Below are 15,588 nucleotides of genomic sequence, written 5' to 3'. Positions count from 1 at the left end.
TTAGTGGTACTGGATTTTTTTATATAAATGATATATTATACTATTCAATTCCTTTACTAATTTCAGCCTTAAACTATACATTTTCAAAAGCCTTAATGTTAAATACATGTACACAAATTTCCCGTGACATGGTGTGTCCTGAGAGAAGAAGAACCTCAAACGTGTATTCACTTGGTAAGAGAAAAAGACGTGTGAAGTGGGTGAAGAAAGCGTCATCCTCAAGTATTCAGTGTATTCTGAATAAAAAGCACACATTAGTCCTCTTCTTTATAACACAAAGAAACGTAAGAGATTTCTATCTCAAATTCATAAAAAAAATCCCTGCAAACATGTCACGGTCCTTTTGTCTTTACTTACAAAGTTCAAAGACGTATATGAACTTTTTTGTCAGAGGGCCAACGGTTGAACCTGAGTTCCCTTTAAAGGTAATGTGTCCGTCAAATAATATCTTCTTTGTCCAAATGTAAAATAAATATAAAGCATATCAGAATATTTCTGGAATATCTGAATAAGTTAATACTGTTAACAATCTATCCGTCAAATAGTCAGTAACCGTTCCAATGAATGTTATGAATGCGCTGATGAGCGGCCATGATGACGCGTCCAAGATGGCCGACAAGCACCTGAGCTGTAACTTCCGCCGCCCGATTGTTCGTGAAGCCGCTCCGTAAAGACGATGGAGGAGTCGATGCAAGAAAGGAGGCTGATGGCTAACGCTGCTGGTGAGTTATGATGTCAACCGGGGGGCTGAACAGCGAAAACAACAACAACAACACACAACCAAATAAATATCAACAGTTCTCATTAGCTTACGGCTAACTTGTGCTAACGTCCGTTGACTTTTCTTTCTTAAGTGGTCAAATTAACCCGATTCATACGAGGTGGATATTAGACATGATTTGTGTTTGGAACACGGCGTACTTTGTATTCACATTAGTGCTAATTTTCTGTTATATCATCGAAAAATTATCTGATTAGTTATATATTTCCATTTATTTCCATTCCTAAAGTTGGACTCTTATGTTACTCTCATGTTTGCATGTTGGGTTGCTGGACGCATTGTGGTTCACTTGCTTTACAACAAAATATTTCATAAATCAAACAATACATTTTTTTCCCTAATTTGGAGTTGGCGTTTCTATCCATCCTTAAAGAGATGCAGTTCTTTGTGCTGAACACTAGGGGGCGCCCTCCATCTATCACGTGGAATAATGCTGCTGTGCGGGGATGACGTATTTTTGTGGTTAAAGAGGAGATCTGAACTGCATCATGGGAAAACAACACATGAACACAGTGAACTCTGGTCTGCACCAGCAGGAAGGCTCCGTAGCTGTCAATCATTAAACATGACCATTATCGATGGCTCGTGTACCAGACGTCCTCTCTGAAGTTAAATGACATGTAATGTAAGTTAACAGTACAGCCCGATTCAATAATTCCTTTGTCAGAGTATTAGTGAGAACTTTAAAATTATAGTAAAATATGTAATAAAATCATCGGTCATAGTATAATATTGAAATAGTATAGTATGAAAATCCAGGTCAGTATAGTGTGCAATAAGGACATCAAAAATATAGTGATGTATAAAAAACAGAATATGGTTTAGGGAAAAAAGGTCACAGTGTAGGATGTTGTAAAATAGTCATGGTTTATTATGTCATGACCAAGTTAAAAAATATCATGCTATAGTTTGTTATACAAAGTAATTTAACAGTATGTCTGAAATAAGTTTTATATAATTTAGTCTTTTACTGAATCATATAGTACAGTATGTTGTAAAAAAAACTCCTGAAAGCCTCAAGAAACAAACCCTGGTCTGGTATACCGTTAAAAAGTAATCAAATGGAAAAATAATATAAATATTTTTTCACACAGATAGGCTTAAGTATAATACGTCTTTGAAAAGTAATCCAAAAACATAAGTAGTAGTATTTTCTTGAAGTTATACTGTAAAATGTCAAAAGTATCAACAAATATTATAGTATATTGTGTTAAAAATGTAAGTAATTGTTAGGTGGTGACAAAATCATAAAATGAATCATACAATGTTTCATAAAAAAGTATTTAAAATATTAGTAATCTAGTAATTAGTAATTGTAGATCTTAAGTCTTAAAAAAGTCACATTATACTGTGTCTTAAATAAGTATAACAATATATGATTGTGTAGTAAAAATTAAAATGATGTAATAAAACATTCGTTTTAGAAACAACACATGGTATTTATTAAAAGAATATAAATTTTCCATCGGCTGAGGTTGTTAAAAAATAATCAAAAATTAATTATAATAATTATATTAAAAATATTTCCGTAAAAGTCAAAAACATTTAGAGTGTACATATATATATAATTTAGAGTACATGGTGTTATAAAAAGGGTTTTAAATACATCATAGGCCCCTTATGGACTGGACTACTATGTGAGCGGATGAAAGTGAAGAAGATGGAGGTGATGTTTCTAAGAGACTCGGCCAGTGAGACTAAATGTGAAAGAGAGTGGGGGGGGAGGTGGTAAAGGGGGGCGGGGTCCCCTTCTCCAGAAGGCCGCCCCACAGTCACTAGAGGTGGAGCAGGTGGAGGAGGCCAGGCTGTGGTGAGGGTCTTTATAAATCCTCCCACTGCTTTTAAATATAATCTCAGATACTTTACATAAGTCAATTTGACTTACATAATTTAAAACATATTGTTACGCAACCCAATCTTTAAAAAATAAAAAATAAAATATGAAATTATTAATTGATTTGAATTGAATTGAATTGATCTTTCTAATTAGTACTCACACATCATTTCATTTACAAATAGCATAAAATAATTGAGTTCTTTCAAAAAAGCGAAAATGAATCAGACCAACTACTAAAACAGAATGAAATGAAAGGAAGGAAACTGTTGGGGGAAAATTGTTGAGCCTGCGTGGGGTGAGGCTCTCAGGAATGTGACCTTTGATGTGAGCCGGTGACTTAAGGCAGTCCAGGGTGAGATAAGACACAGATGAAACCATACGTGCCCTGACTGACCTTTTAGATGTTGTTGATTGTCTGGGTCCATAAAGGGAGGGTCACGGGGTCACCCCTACATCATCTGGTACTTTTCCAACACTCCTCTTTGAGGGGTGGGCTGTCCTGTCCTGAGGCAGCACAAACCTCCCTGAAGTGTATATAAGCTCCTGTTCTCCTCTTCAACTTTGTCAGATCTTCCTGCTCCTTTTGGGGGAAGGAACATCTGTCCCTTTTCAGCTGAATTGTAGTCATTTGACTTCTGTCTGTGCTTACGACTTGTGCTGATGATTTCTGTATTCTTTATCTTTTTTCTATATTCTAGTTAGTAATAAATACTTAATCACAAGCAAGCTCAAGATACTTTTGATTTCTCACATGGGCTAAATCCACAAATTTCCACCAAAGAAACAAAGCTGCTCAGTGTGAAAGAATCTGGTGGAGGAAGATTTATTGATGTGGGAAGACTGATGATGCCAAAAGAAGACCAATTACACCGACACACCCTAATTACCACACATTCACACATGGCATTTATTAAAAGAATATAAATTTTCCATCGGCTGAGGTTGTTAAAAAATAATAAAAAATTAATTATAATAATTATATTAAAAATATTTCCGTAAAATTCAAAAACATTTAGAGTACATGGTGTTATAAAAAGGGTTTTAAATACATCATATTATCAGAAAAAAATCAATTGCAATGTGCTATTATGAACTTAATAAAATGCATTGTCTCATTGAAAGCCCTGTCTTTTTTGTCTGCTCTCTTTCTTTTGTTCATCTTTTTTGTGTAACTCATCGTCAGCATGTCACACATGACCTTTTCTCCATCTGTATGAGTTCAGGTCTCGTTCTGCTTATATAATATTTATTCAGATGGTCCTCATCTGGCTTTAGAGGCTGTGACCCCGTCGGGTCGCTGAGGCCGCTCTGAGCGATGCCGTCGGGCGTGCCAGGAGGAACTAGCTGCATGTTTCTCGTGGCCCTTGTGTCACACAGGTGATGGTGGAAAGGTTCAGTCTAAGAGGAGTATGAGCTAATTGGTGTAATTTCAAGAGCAGGACCACACCTAGCCACGCCTAGCTCCCCAACCCTCTTCCCGTCCTGTGGACGCATTCCAACCCCACCCTCCCAACACCGTTTCTTTCCTCCCTCCTCTCATTTGTGCCGTGCTCATAATCAGGACCTTTCAGGCGAGAAGTCATTCCTGCAGTGGGGAACACACTTTGAACTTTGAGATATTGATTTGACAGATGTCTGCTCATCAGACGCTGCAGCTCTGACATGGTAGGGTGGTGTTCTCCGACAAATGCTCCAGATCCGTCTCCCATTTAGCAGGATTGTCCTTAGCACTGCAGACGTGGCTCATTGCTTGGCTGCACGCGAGGAACCTCCATGAAAACGAGGCACAGCGGCACCCGACACGGGTTTTGAACTTCAACCACTTTACAGGAATGTGATCTGAAGCACAGAATAAATAATAGATAGATAATAATAATATGAAATAGTTACTTAGTCTACACAGGGGATTTAGCATGGGATCGTCTGACAGAACCCCTCCTCCCCCCACTAGGTGTGACGTCATGTGGCCGTGGAGCTGAACAGACTAGTTCAGATGAATATAGTGTGTGTCTTCTCCAGAAGGCCGCCCCACAGTCACTAGAGGTGGAGCAGGTGGAGGAGGCCAGGCTGTGGTGAGGGTCTTTATAAATCCTCCCACTGCTTTTAAATATAATCTCAGATACTTTACATAAGTAAATTTGACTTACATAATTTAAAACATATTGTTACGCAACCCAATCTTTAAAAAATAAAATATGAAACTATTAATTGAATTGAATTGAATTGATCTTTCTAATTAGTTGCCACGGTGTGGTTCACTTCCTGTTGTATTTTGCAGTTTTCTGCCACTCGTGTCCCCGGGTAACTTCACTTCCTGCCTTGTCCCGTCATCCCCTGTGATCGTCTTAATAGTTTCCACCTGTGTCCAATCGCCTGCACCTCCCTTGTGTATTTAAGCCGTGTGTCTCTTGTGTCACTTGTTGCGTTATTGTCTATCGTCTGTTTTTCCCCCTGGTTCCTGTGCGATTTTGCGATTTTGACTATTAAAGTCTTTTGTTTTCCGCGAAGTCTGCATTTGAGTCCTGCCTCCTCCACCACGCCATCCTTGACAGAATGACGCGACCAAAGAAGGGCTCAGCAGACCCGCTGCCAGATTACGGACCTGAGTACTTGGAGTCCCTTCTGGCGGCGTAAGACCGATTTCATCTTCGGTCCCAGGGGCTATCAGCTCGCCTGCCTCGAGCTCCGGGATCTTATAAATCCCAAGAGGAGCCCTGGCCAGAGGAATCACCGACTTCCCGCTGGGCCGCCGGAGCGCTCTCCCGTTCCCGCTGGGCCGCCGCAGCGCTCTCCCGTTCCCGCTGGGCCGCCGCAGCGATCTCCCGTTCCCCGCTCCGAGACTCTCAGCCCCGACTCGGCCAGTCCCCGCTCCGAGACTCAGACTCCCTCCCTCCCATCCCATGGTCCTCTCCCACCGTCCCGTTGGTGATTTGAGGGCCGTCTGGGATCCGGCCCTTGAGGGGGGGGCTATGGGGTGGGTTATGGGGGGGGCTGAGCCGCCGACTGCGGAGGTGTTCCGTGTCCCCGAGCCGACGGCGACTGCGGAGGTGTTCCGTGTCCCCGAGCTGGAGCCGCCGCCGACTACTGCGGACGTGTTCCGTGTCCCCGAGCTGCCGACGACGACCCCGGAGGTTTCCCGTGTCCCCGAGCCGCCGCCGCCGACCCCGGAGGTTTCCCGTGTCTCAGAGCCAGCCATTCCAGAGACGTTCCGTGCCCTGCAGTCGCCGCTCCGGAGCCGGCCAAATGATCGTCCGCCAGGCCGACCCCCGGAGGCTCCCAGGCCGTGTGCCTGTCCGCCAGGCCCACCCCCGGAGGCTCCCAGGCCGTCTGGCCGCCCGCCAGAGGCTCCCCGGTCGTCTGGCCGCCCGCCGGGCCGCCCGCCAGAGTTTCCCGGGTGGTCCGACCAACGTCTCGGGTTTCCCTCCCTCCCACCCCTTGTCCGCTCTAGTGTGAGCCGTCTGGAATTCGGCCCTTAAGGGGGGGGGTACTGTCACGGTGTGGTTCACTTCCTGTTGTATTTTGCAGTTTTCTGCCACTCGTGTCCCCGGGTAACTTCACTTCCTGCCTTGTCCCGTCATCCCCTGTGATCGTCTAATAGTTTCCACCTGTGTCCAATCACCTGCACCTCCCTTGTGTATTTAAGCCGTGTGTCACTTGTCGCGTCATTGTCTATCGTCGTGGATGTTCATAGTTTCATGCCTGCTGTTTTTCCCCCTGGTTCCTGTGCGATTTTGACTATTAAAGTCTTTTGTTTTTCGTGAAGTCTGCATTTGAGTCCTGCCTCCTCCACCACGCCATCCTTGACATTAGTACTCATTCTGGTGTACAGGAACACATCATTTCATTTACAAATAGCATAAAATAATTGAGTTCTTTCAAAAAAATGAATCAGACCAACTACTAAAACAGAATGAAATGAAAGGAAGGAAACAAAGCTGCTCAGTGTGAAAGAATCTGGTGGAGGAAGATTTATTGATGTGGGAAGACTGATGATGGCAAAAGACCAATCACACCGACACACACTGATCACCACACATTTACACATGGCATTTATTAAAAGAATATAAATTTTCCATCGGCTGAGGTTGTTAAAAAATAATCAAAAAATAATTATATTAAAAATATTTTCGTAAAAGTCAAAATAATTTCGAGTATACATATATATATAATTTAGAATACATGGTGTTATAAAAAGGGTTTTAAATGCATCATATTATCAGAAAAAAATAAATTGCAATGTGCTATTATGAACTTAATAAAATGTCTCATTGAAAGCCCTACTGTCTTTTTTGTCTGCTCTTTCTTTTGTTCATCTTTTTTGTGTAACTCATCGTCAGCATGTCACACATGATCTTTTCTTTTTCTTAACTACTAAAACAGAATGAAATGAAAGGAAGGAAACGAAGCTGCTCAGTGTGAAAGAATCTGGTGGAGGAAGATTTATCGATGTGGGAAGACTGATCATGCCAAAAGAAGACCAATCACACCGACACACCCTGATCACCACACATTTACCTATGTGCTTTTCTCCTTGCGTGCCCTTCATGTGGGTTTTCTGGAACATTGTGACAGGTCGTTTGTTATAAATCACCTGATGCTCTCAGGTTCAAGGCCACCAGGACAGAATGCTGAGGAACCAGTTCTATAGAATCCAGGTTTACCTCCGTAACCCCACGTCTCTGCTCTGACCATGTCAAAGTTACATCAGTCTTCTGGGCGTGAAGAGAAGCAGCAGTATAAAGGACGGAGACGGAGACGCAGCAGGCACATCTTCCTGAGAGACTTCACTGATCTCCATCTTCAGAGCTCCGTCTCCCTGCTGCTCCACCCGACCTCCACAAGGTAAGAGCAGCTGCATCCTCTTTGCCCGACTTCATATCGACCAAATGCTCATCGCTGTTATTATTTAGGATCTTTTAATTCCTTGATTCTGCACCAAATGTTCCGTGGTTTAGCTCCACCCGTGTGGAGTAAACTCCAGTCAGTATGATCTCAGAAGCTTTGAGTGTTCCTCTCCAAATAGAAGGAACCCTTCAGCACCAGTAATACTTTGTGTTTCCTCATCCCGTCCTGGGCCTCATCTAACAGCTCACATGGAGCCTTTTGTACTCGTACTAACTCGGTGAAGGAGCTTCCCTCTAAGGAGTCCACTCAGGCTCCATGTGGTGGCTTTAGAGACAACAAGGAGCCTTTTGAGAAGCAGGATCCTCCACACTGTCCCTCACACTGTGTGCATGGAGGGACTAAAGAGTGTTTCTCCTGTCTCTACATGAAGAGTCTCTCCACCTGTTCCTGCCTCTTCTCCACCATGAAGACAGGTGCTCTGCTCCTCCTGCTGGCAGGTGAGCAGCCGTTGGAAGTGGACTTTACAACCTTTATCTTAACGACTTGAAGTCCATTTCAGAGTAAACTGATCTTTGCAGACTGAAGTGAGTGAGGAGAGAAGCGTATTAATTCACATGTGATGTTCTTTCACATTCCCGCTGTAGTTGCTGCCAGCCAGGTGGACGTCTCCATGTCTCAATCAGTAACATTTGATCTTTCTGATGGAGTGGTGAACATCAGCTTGTGTCCCATCACCTTCTATGGACGCTCATTCTCATGGGTGGACGTGAGTAAAACTAAAGCCTCTTACTGCTGTTATCTAACAGACATTCCTTTACCTACAACATTCGGTTATTACATCTCATTACATTCTGGACTATAACATAGAAATAGTAAAACACATTTGCCTGTAGTGGAGTACTGTAGCATCCCCTGAATCATGATCTGGAGTCTTAAACTGATGATTTTTTAATGAACGCCGTAAGAACTAAGAGGAAAATAAATATAAACACTGATTAGCATCTTACACAGAACAAAAAAACCCGTCAACAATATTTTACAAACTTGAACAGATACTAACCTTGTGCCCATGTCACCGGGTGCTAAACTAATAAAAGGTAACCCTTTCCGTTCTTTAATAATTGTTTCCCGTCCTTTTCCGTCTTTTTAACATATTTTTGTTCTGCTCCCGCTCCTAACCGCTTACTTCCGGTATTCCAACCGTCAAAATAAAAGCGCAACCGGAAATACGCCACTTGCAGTCACAAAATATCCAAAATAAAACACCAAAAAGTAACAATATAATAAAACGATCCACCATCTCAGATGTCCTTTACAAGTATTACTACAAAGTATCTGACAATACTGTACAAGGAGCTGAAAGGTGAGAACAGGATCTCACCTGCATCTCATTCCCTCATCCAGCTGTTCCTCTGTTTTTAGTCATGTGTCTCATTTGAGCTTCATCATTGTGAATATTACAGCTGGCTCCCTTTAGTTATTGTTTTTTTTCGTTGTTGACCACTTGTCACATGACACAGGTCACATGACACCGCTCGTCATCACACTTGTGACCCTGATGAGGATGTGCAGTTGTTTAAAGAATCAGATGTTTATTTGTAATAAAACAGTCTGTTGTGTGATTAATATCAAATAAAGAAGTGATTATTAAACAGAGTATTATTATCAGGCTCTAAAGAGTAAAAGACTCTTGTGTGAAATTATCATAGAAAAACACAATGAGCATCATTCATCATTCAGAGCTTATTAACCGTTGATCTACTGGTCTTCATCTCCTCACATTTCTCTTTGCTTGTGTCAACAAGTGTCACCCAGAAACCTCCAGATAAACAACCGGTTCACTGAGGACTTCATTTGTTTCTTCTTCTAACGGTTCATCATGTTTCTCTATATGATGCTTTAACAGATGAACCTGTCTCTGTGTCTTCAGGTGAGGGTGAAGGATTTTTTGGTAATTTGTTTCATGGACGGCGCCAACGATCCACCTCAAGACTGTCTGACGCTGAATCAAGCGTTTGGATCAGAAGAGGTTTTTGTGACGCTGTCATCAGCTGCAACAGATGCATCTTCTGTAAATCTGCGCAACATAAAGGGGTCATCAAAATGCTCTTTGGCACTTGTTTTCGTAGAAGATTCCACCATAGAGGTGAGTCATCTCCATGTTTTACTCTGATAGTATTTTCTAAGCTTGAACATTTTCATACATCGTTTGATGAGAGAACGTGGAGGTTAAAAAGAGAAATTAAGGTTAAGTTCTGAAACGTTTTGGAGACGTTTGCTCATATTCTCTGTTTCTCCTCTTTGTTTAGAGGGTTATTTTCATCAGCTTTGGACCACAAACAGCTGTGTTGTTTGAGACTGATTCTAAAACTGACTCAGATGCTGTAAGTATATACCAGCTGTACCTTTGTTACCACGACAACATCTGACCTCAAACCAATGGTCCCTAGCAGGGGAAGCTGAAGCTGATCTTCAGCCAGAAGAGTCGATCCGGCGGTTCCTTCATGTTTTAGTTCCGTTGAGACGGAAGAGTCCTCAAAGACTCTTCTAACCATCTGGAGTTCAAACATTTGATTCTTTTCCTCTTCAAACGAAGGCTGTCAGAAATCTACTCAGTTTGTACAAACTTGTGAATGTTCTGATCGGTTTTACTGAAACGTATTAAGGTATTCGCTTGTGTTTAACTGAAACGTCTTCTAGCTACTTGTGAATTGTTAAAACGTATTTTCTATTTTTTTGAATGTATTAGTATTTCATTAGAGGGACAAACTGGGTCACTATGAGCACAGCTTATTAGAATAATGATCTTTAGTAGTTCTTGTGGAGGTCAAAGGTTGACTTCTGGTCATGTGATGCTGAGGTCCATGTTCTAGACTGGTCCCTCAGTCACGCAATTTAACCTTGACGTGTGTCTAACGTCCTTCTAGTTGCTGACTGCGAAGGTCGGGACCCTGACTGTGGATTCTCGGACCATTGGTGCCGATGAATTGTTTAACGGATATTTTACGGATGTGAGCTCCTGCAGGCACTCAGGTGAGCCAATCAGGTCTCCATATAAAGGGAGGGGGGCTCTTCAGAGCTCCTCTGATAAATGTGATCTCTTAACATGTCAGTTATTTCTGTCTCTTAAAGCTCGTATCAAACTCCATCTCAAACCTCCTGTCCCCTCCCAGGTGTCCCTTTACGATACGGTGAGAAGATATCGGACCCAGAGAACTGTTCCACTTTACTCTGTAGTACGTCTGCAGTTCTCAGTTCTGTCAGTTCATGTGAACCCGGAGACGTTTGCCTCGGCAACAACACGTAAATATGTTCTTTTTATATTTGTATGAAGTGTGAATGAAGGTTTGACTGATTTAAATGAAGTGCTCCACGTGGACTGAAAGACACCTGAAGCCTCTCAGACTTTGTGGAGGAGATGAAGACGTCCTGGTTAAATTGTCTCTCTGTCTTTGTCTTTGACGGTTCAACCTGTGTCTCTGCATCTCCATCAGGTGTAAACCCCCCCCCCCTCTGTGTGCACTGTGACTGGCTCCACCCTCATCGACTTCCACGGCGAGGTCCACTCGGTGGAGGATCGCTGTGAATACGCTCTGATGAAGCCTCAAGAAGGACCTGGTGTGCAACTCATCGGCGGGTTCCGTGAGCGACGCCGTACAGATGTGTCCTTCTTGGACTACTTGACAATAGGTCAGACAGCTGGAGACATTCACCTGGAACAAGGTGGAAGAGTCCGGGTGAGCTGCTACGATCCATCTGAACACCGTGTGTTCATGGGGGGTGATCAGTGTATTATCTCAGAATCTATTTCTGATCATATTTACTTCTATGGAACCAGGTTAAAGTTCCCTCATTAGATTCCACAGCTTTCAGGGGTCAGACACTGACTTCTTCTCACTGGATCCATAGTAACTCATCATGTTTAATTGGATCCCATAATCTCCATCTGAAGTAACTGGTTATGAAAGCTGTCACGTGGTCCTGACTTCAGCCCCTCTCATATGCAGAGAGAATATTAGATGGGACCTTTAAGCCTGTGGTTCCTTCATGCTTCCTCTCTGCTGGGATGTAGGTCGGTGACCAGATCCTGGATCTCAACACCACGGCTCAGCTGGTCCACGGCGTGGAGCTCTCCAAGGACCAGACTGGAGTGACCGCCAAGCTGCCCTCCTCCAAGATGACGGTCGTGTTTGATGGCAACACGGCACACGTGTCAGGTACAGGACCCTCAATCTGGACCCAGTGTCAGAATAAATCTGTGCTTGTTAGAGTCAAAGGTCATTGGTTTGCCTCCAATTGTCTCCTGATATCAAACAGGACCAAAGGTCTCCTTAGAGGGTTTGTGTGGTAACCCCACTGATGAAAGCTGGACCACCACCTTGGATGCTGAACGGATCTCCTCGGCTGGGTACGTACAGTCTTAACTTGATGCGCTGACTGATGGTCCTTCTTATTGGCTGATGTGGTGTCTGGATCTCGTGTGACGGGCTGCTTGTCCCCCCCCTAGCTGCGACACTCTGCACACCGACACCACCGACAGTTCCATCACCTGCAGCCGCTCAGCTGACCGGTAAGAAGTGACCCTTCTAACCAGCAGACCCCCCTTCAGACAGCATGGAGTCCTCTGCATGGTACCTTTCTATGTGCCACCACGCTGTCATGTGACCAGGGAGGGTTTCATGGGACTGTCCTCTGGTTCCTCCTCTCTGCATGGCTGGATCAGCTGTGAGCTCCTGAATCAGCCCCCCTTCGATGCTTGTCACCAACACGTGGACACGGACTCCTACGTGGCCGCCTGCAACAACTCTTTGTGCAACTACCCGGCGGTGGACGGTCTCGACTGCCAGTTTCTGGAGGCCTACGCCGAGTCCTGCAGCCTGAGAGACATCCCACTGGGCGACTGGAGGTCAACGGTCCAATGCCGTAAGATGCTCCTCCACTTTCTGCTGCTTGGTGGAGGTTTAGCTCCTTCAGTTACACGTTTGAGGCTTCTTCCTTTTAATAACAATAATAATAAAATGGTACTTCTGTAGATGAGTACTCAAAGATACCTCAAGTACAACTAATGTATATGCAAAGTATTCTTTACATTTAGATCTATTTGATCAGTAGTATTGTTAACTTGTGTATCATCTCTGTCTGAGAAGTAACAGTCTTTCTAAATAAATACTGCAGAATAAAAGTGAGGCGAGTACATGAAAGCAGCTTTACGAAGGTACCTGAAAATGTAGAACTGTTCCAGGAGCAGTGGAGTATTTGTGGAGACTACATCTTGGAGGATGTTATTTGCTGCTGTTTGGTCTGATCTGAGCTCATGTGTCCATGTGTCTGTGTAGCTGCTGTCCCTCAGCCCTCCTGTCTGGACCAGTACTGCAGTGAGCACGAGTTCTGTGGAGAGCGCCTCGGTGAAGCCAGCTGCTTCTGTCGGGCCTTGTTTGCCTCCAAGTTCAACCCGACCAACGCTTTAGGTACAGTCAAACATCACACGCTGCAGCAAGTGGAGGATTTAAAGTGGACGTGTCTCTACCTCTGTGATAGATAAAACTAGCTCTTATTAGTCCAACTCCTCCACTGCTGACCCCTCCCCACTGAGGTGTTGGTACTTTACGGGATTGTGCTGTTGGGCTTTCAGGCGAGCCGACAGTCTGCACGCAGAACTCTGCCACTGTGACTCTGGCCGGATGTCTGCTGCAGGACCGAGGCATCGACTCCTCCGCCCTCCACCTCATTGACCCCGACTGCAAAGGTCACGTGGACCAACGCACCCACATGGTGGAGTTCAGCTTCGACAGCAGCGACACCTGTGGGGCGGAGGTTTCGGTGGGTGCCCTCCTCTAGTTGGTTGCCCTCCTCTAGTTGGTCTCCTTCACCAAGTGTGTTGTTGCCATGAATGTGTGGCAGACTGTGTTTACACAACCAGCACACAAACAGGTGAACAAGTTACTCCCTCTGAGGTGACGGTGCCTCGTGTTCCCGTCTCAACATAGATGAACAACAGCCAAATCCTCTACAAGAACACCATCACGACGGGGAACGGCTCTCAGAACGGCGTCATCACCCGCCAAGACCAAGTCCAGATCGACTTCTCCTGCTTCTACGCAAAGCCAGACGTCCAGAGCCTGTCCTTCAGGATCAAAGACAGGTGAGTGGAGGAGGGCTGAGCTCCACCTGCTCGTCAGCCTGCAGCCTGTTGTTGTTTGAGGAAGCTGAAGTTTGTGTGTGTGTGTGTGCGTACGCTCTGCAGCTCTGTGGTACTGCAGATCGTATCCGGAGCTTGGAACTACACTCTGACGATGGCCGCCTACACCGACGGCGGACTCCAGAACCGCGTGGAGTCGAGCACCGAGATCCAGCTGAACCAGAAGGTGTGGCTGCAGCTGAAGACGGAGGGGCTGGACGGCGACCTGGTCGCCATAGTGACCGACTCCTGCTGGGCCACCACCCAGCCGTCCACCGACAGCAGCCCGCGATACGACCTCGTCATCGCCGGGTGAGAAAGAATTCTTTGTCTGCGGCTTCAAGGATCCGCAGCAGGTGAACTCACCTGATTACCTGTTTCTGAGCAGATGCCCCAACAAGGCCGACCAGACGGTGATGGTGGAGGGAAACGGACTGGGAACCTCCAACGTCTTCTCTTTCAACGCGTTCGAGTTCTCTGGAGAAACATCTGCAATCTACCTGCACTGCAAAGTGGAGCTGTGCCCCAAAGAGGGCAAAAGCTGTGCTCCGGTAAGCAGGAGCAGAGAAGAGCCTGCTTCACCAACTAGTGATGCTCCTGTGTGGTTCCTCTCCTGGTGAAGGAGAGTTATCACTCATGCATTAATATGTCAGCAGCTCTGTTATAGTCGGCTGAGCTGAGTTCTTCACATCACGTTTGGCATAATTGAACCTGCTCACAGTCTCTCCCTCCTGAACAAATGTCTACTTTAACAACATGAGCAGACAAAGGGCTTCTGTAGTGTGGACCTCCGTGGAGCCCACACAGGCTGCAGTCTAACCCTGAACATGCTGCCTGTCCCACAGACCTGCCCTGGAAGCAGTAAGAGGAGGCGCAGATCCTCCAGGTCCAAGACTGCAGAGGGAAACCCAGCCCTCATCACTATGGCCTGGAGTAATTAAAGACCGCTCCCCTTCTGACCTTTGACCTGGTATGTATGACGTTCATTTGGATTGAATTCATAAATTACTACAGGAATGCCTCGAGCCTGAGCATCAGAACTACAGTAGTATTATATTATATTATTATATTATAAATCGTAACAACGTGCAGGTGTCTGCGGGTTATTGACATGTTTCTACTGTGACTCTTTAACTACAAGTTAAATGTTATTTCATCATCAACTAAAGTCCTCCACAAGCGAATAAATGATGTAAGTAAGTTGTGGGGGAAGCTCCAGAGGAAAGGTCAGAGGGTTCATCCTCTCAGGAGCAGGAATGTCATCTGACTCTTAGGTATTTCATAGTTGCCCTTCATCAGAGACAAAGTAGAAGTCATGACTCATCAGTGACGTCCGCTTGTCTTCTCAGCTGATTCCTCATTGAAGCTCCAACAACCAGCCTCGAACCTCACGACTCTTCAACAGATGTTTGGAGATGTTGCTGCTGTGAAACAATGCTGGCAGGTCTTCATTTGGTCACCTGGGGTGAAGCATTTATTACTTCTTTATATATCCAATGATTCTTGCTAATTATTCTGAGATTTAGAAATGTATCATAATCTCTAGGGAAATAAATGATAGAAAATAGAATGAAAAACTAATCAAAGCGGGTTTTAAGGGTCTGGTACTTTAAATGTATATTGAATCACTACTTTAAACGTGCAAAGTCTGAATGATACCTGATGGAAGCAGCAACAATTTGCAGAACAAGTGGAAGCAAAATACTGATGTGAATGTGAAGTTACTCTGAATTTTTCAGTGTCCGTGCAAACTGTGACTGTCCTTACACGAAGACACGCTGTTGTACTATTATATTACTACTATGAGCAAAAGGAAACACAAAAAATATAATAAAGGGAGTGGGAAAACCAACATGTGTCAATGATTATTTAATCGTTTGTTCTTAAACTTTGTTGCCTCTAAATCCAAAGTTATCAATGTAAATATTACATTGGAAGCATTGGTAA

General features: G+C 44.4%; 1 protein-coding gene across 1 annotated transcript; it reads left to right on the top strand.

Annotated features, from left to right (window-relative positions):
- Nucleotides 1-6,998: 6,998 nt before the first annotated feature.
- Nucleotides 6,999-15,490, top strand: LOC120824944 (uncharacterized). Its single transcript, XM_078102403.1, is given in 20 exon segments — nt 6,999-7,460; nt 7,894-7,960; nt 8,108-8,229; nt 9,394-9,609; nt 9,773-9,847; nt 10,391-10,496; nt 10,637-10,766; nt 10,958-10,968; nt 10,971-11,200; nt 11,536-11,680; nt 11,781-11,871; nt 11,971-12,033; nt 12,187-12,386; nt 12,800-12,931; nt 13,096-13,283; nt 13,451-13,605; nt 13,708-13,953; nt 14,030-14,192; nt 14,487-14,611; nt 14,991-15,490. Coding segments are annotated over 18 exon segments (2,403 nt in total). The 5' UTR covers nt 6,999-7,460; nt 7,894-7,926; the 3' UTR covers nt 14,583-14,611; nt 14,991-15,490.
- The last annotated feature ends 98 nt before the right edge of the window (nt 15,491-15,588 follow it).

Source organism: Gasterosteus aculeatus, chromosome 1 (genome assembly GCF_964276395.1).
Source record: "Gasterosteus aculeatus chromosome 1, fGasAcu3.hap1.1, whole genome shotgun sequence".
NCBI classification, from domain to species: Eukaryota; Metazoa; Chordata; class Actinopteri; order Perciformes; family Gasterosteidae; genus Gasterosteus; species Gasterosteus aculeatus.
Note: the sequence above shows the minus strand (reverse complement) of the source record. Positions and strands in the feature narration are given on the sequence as shown.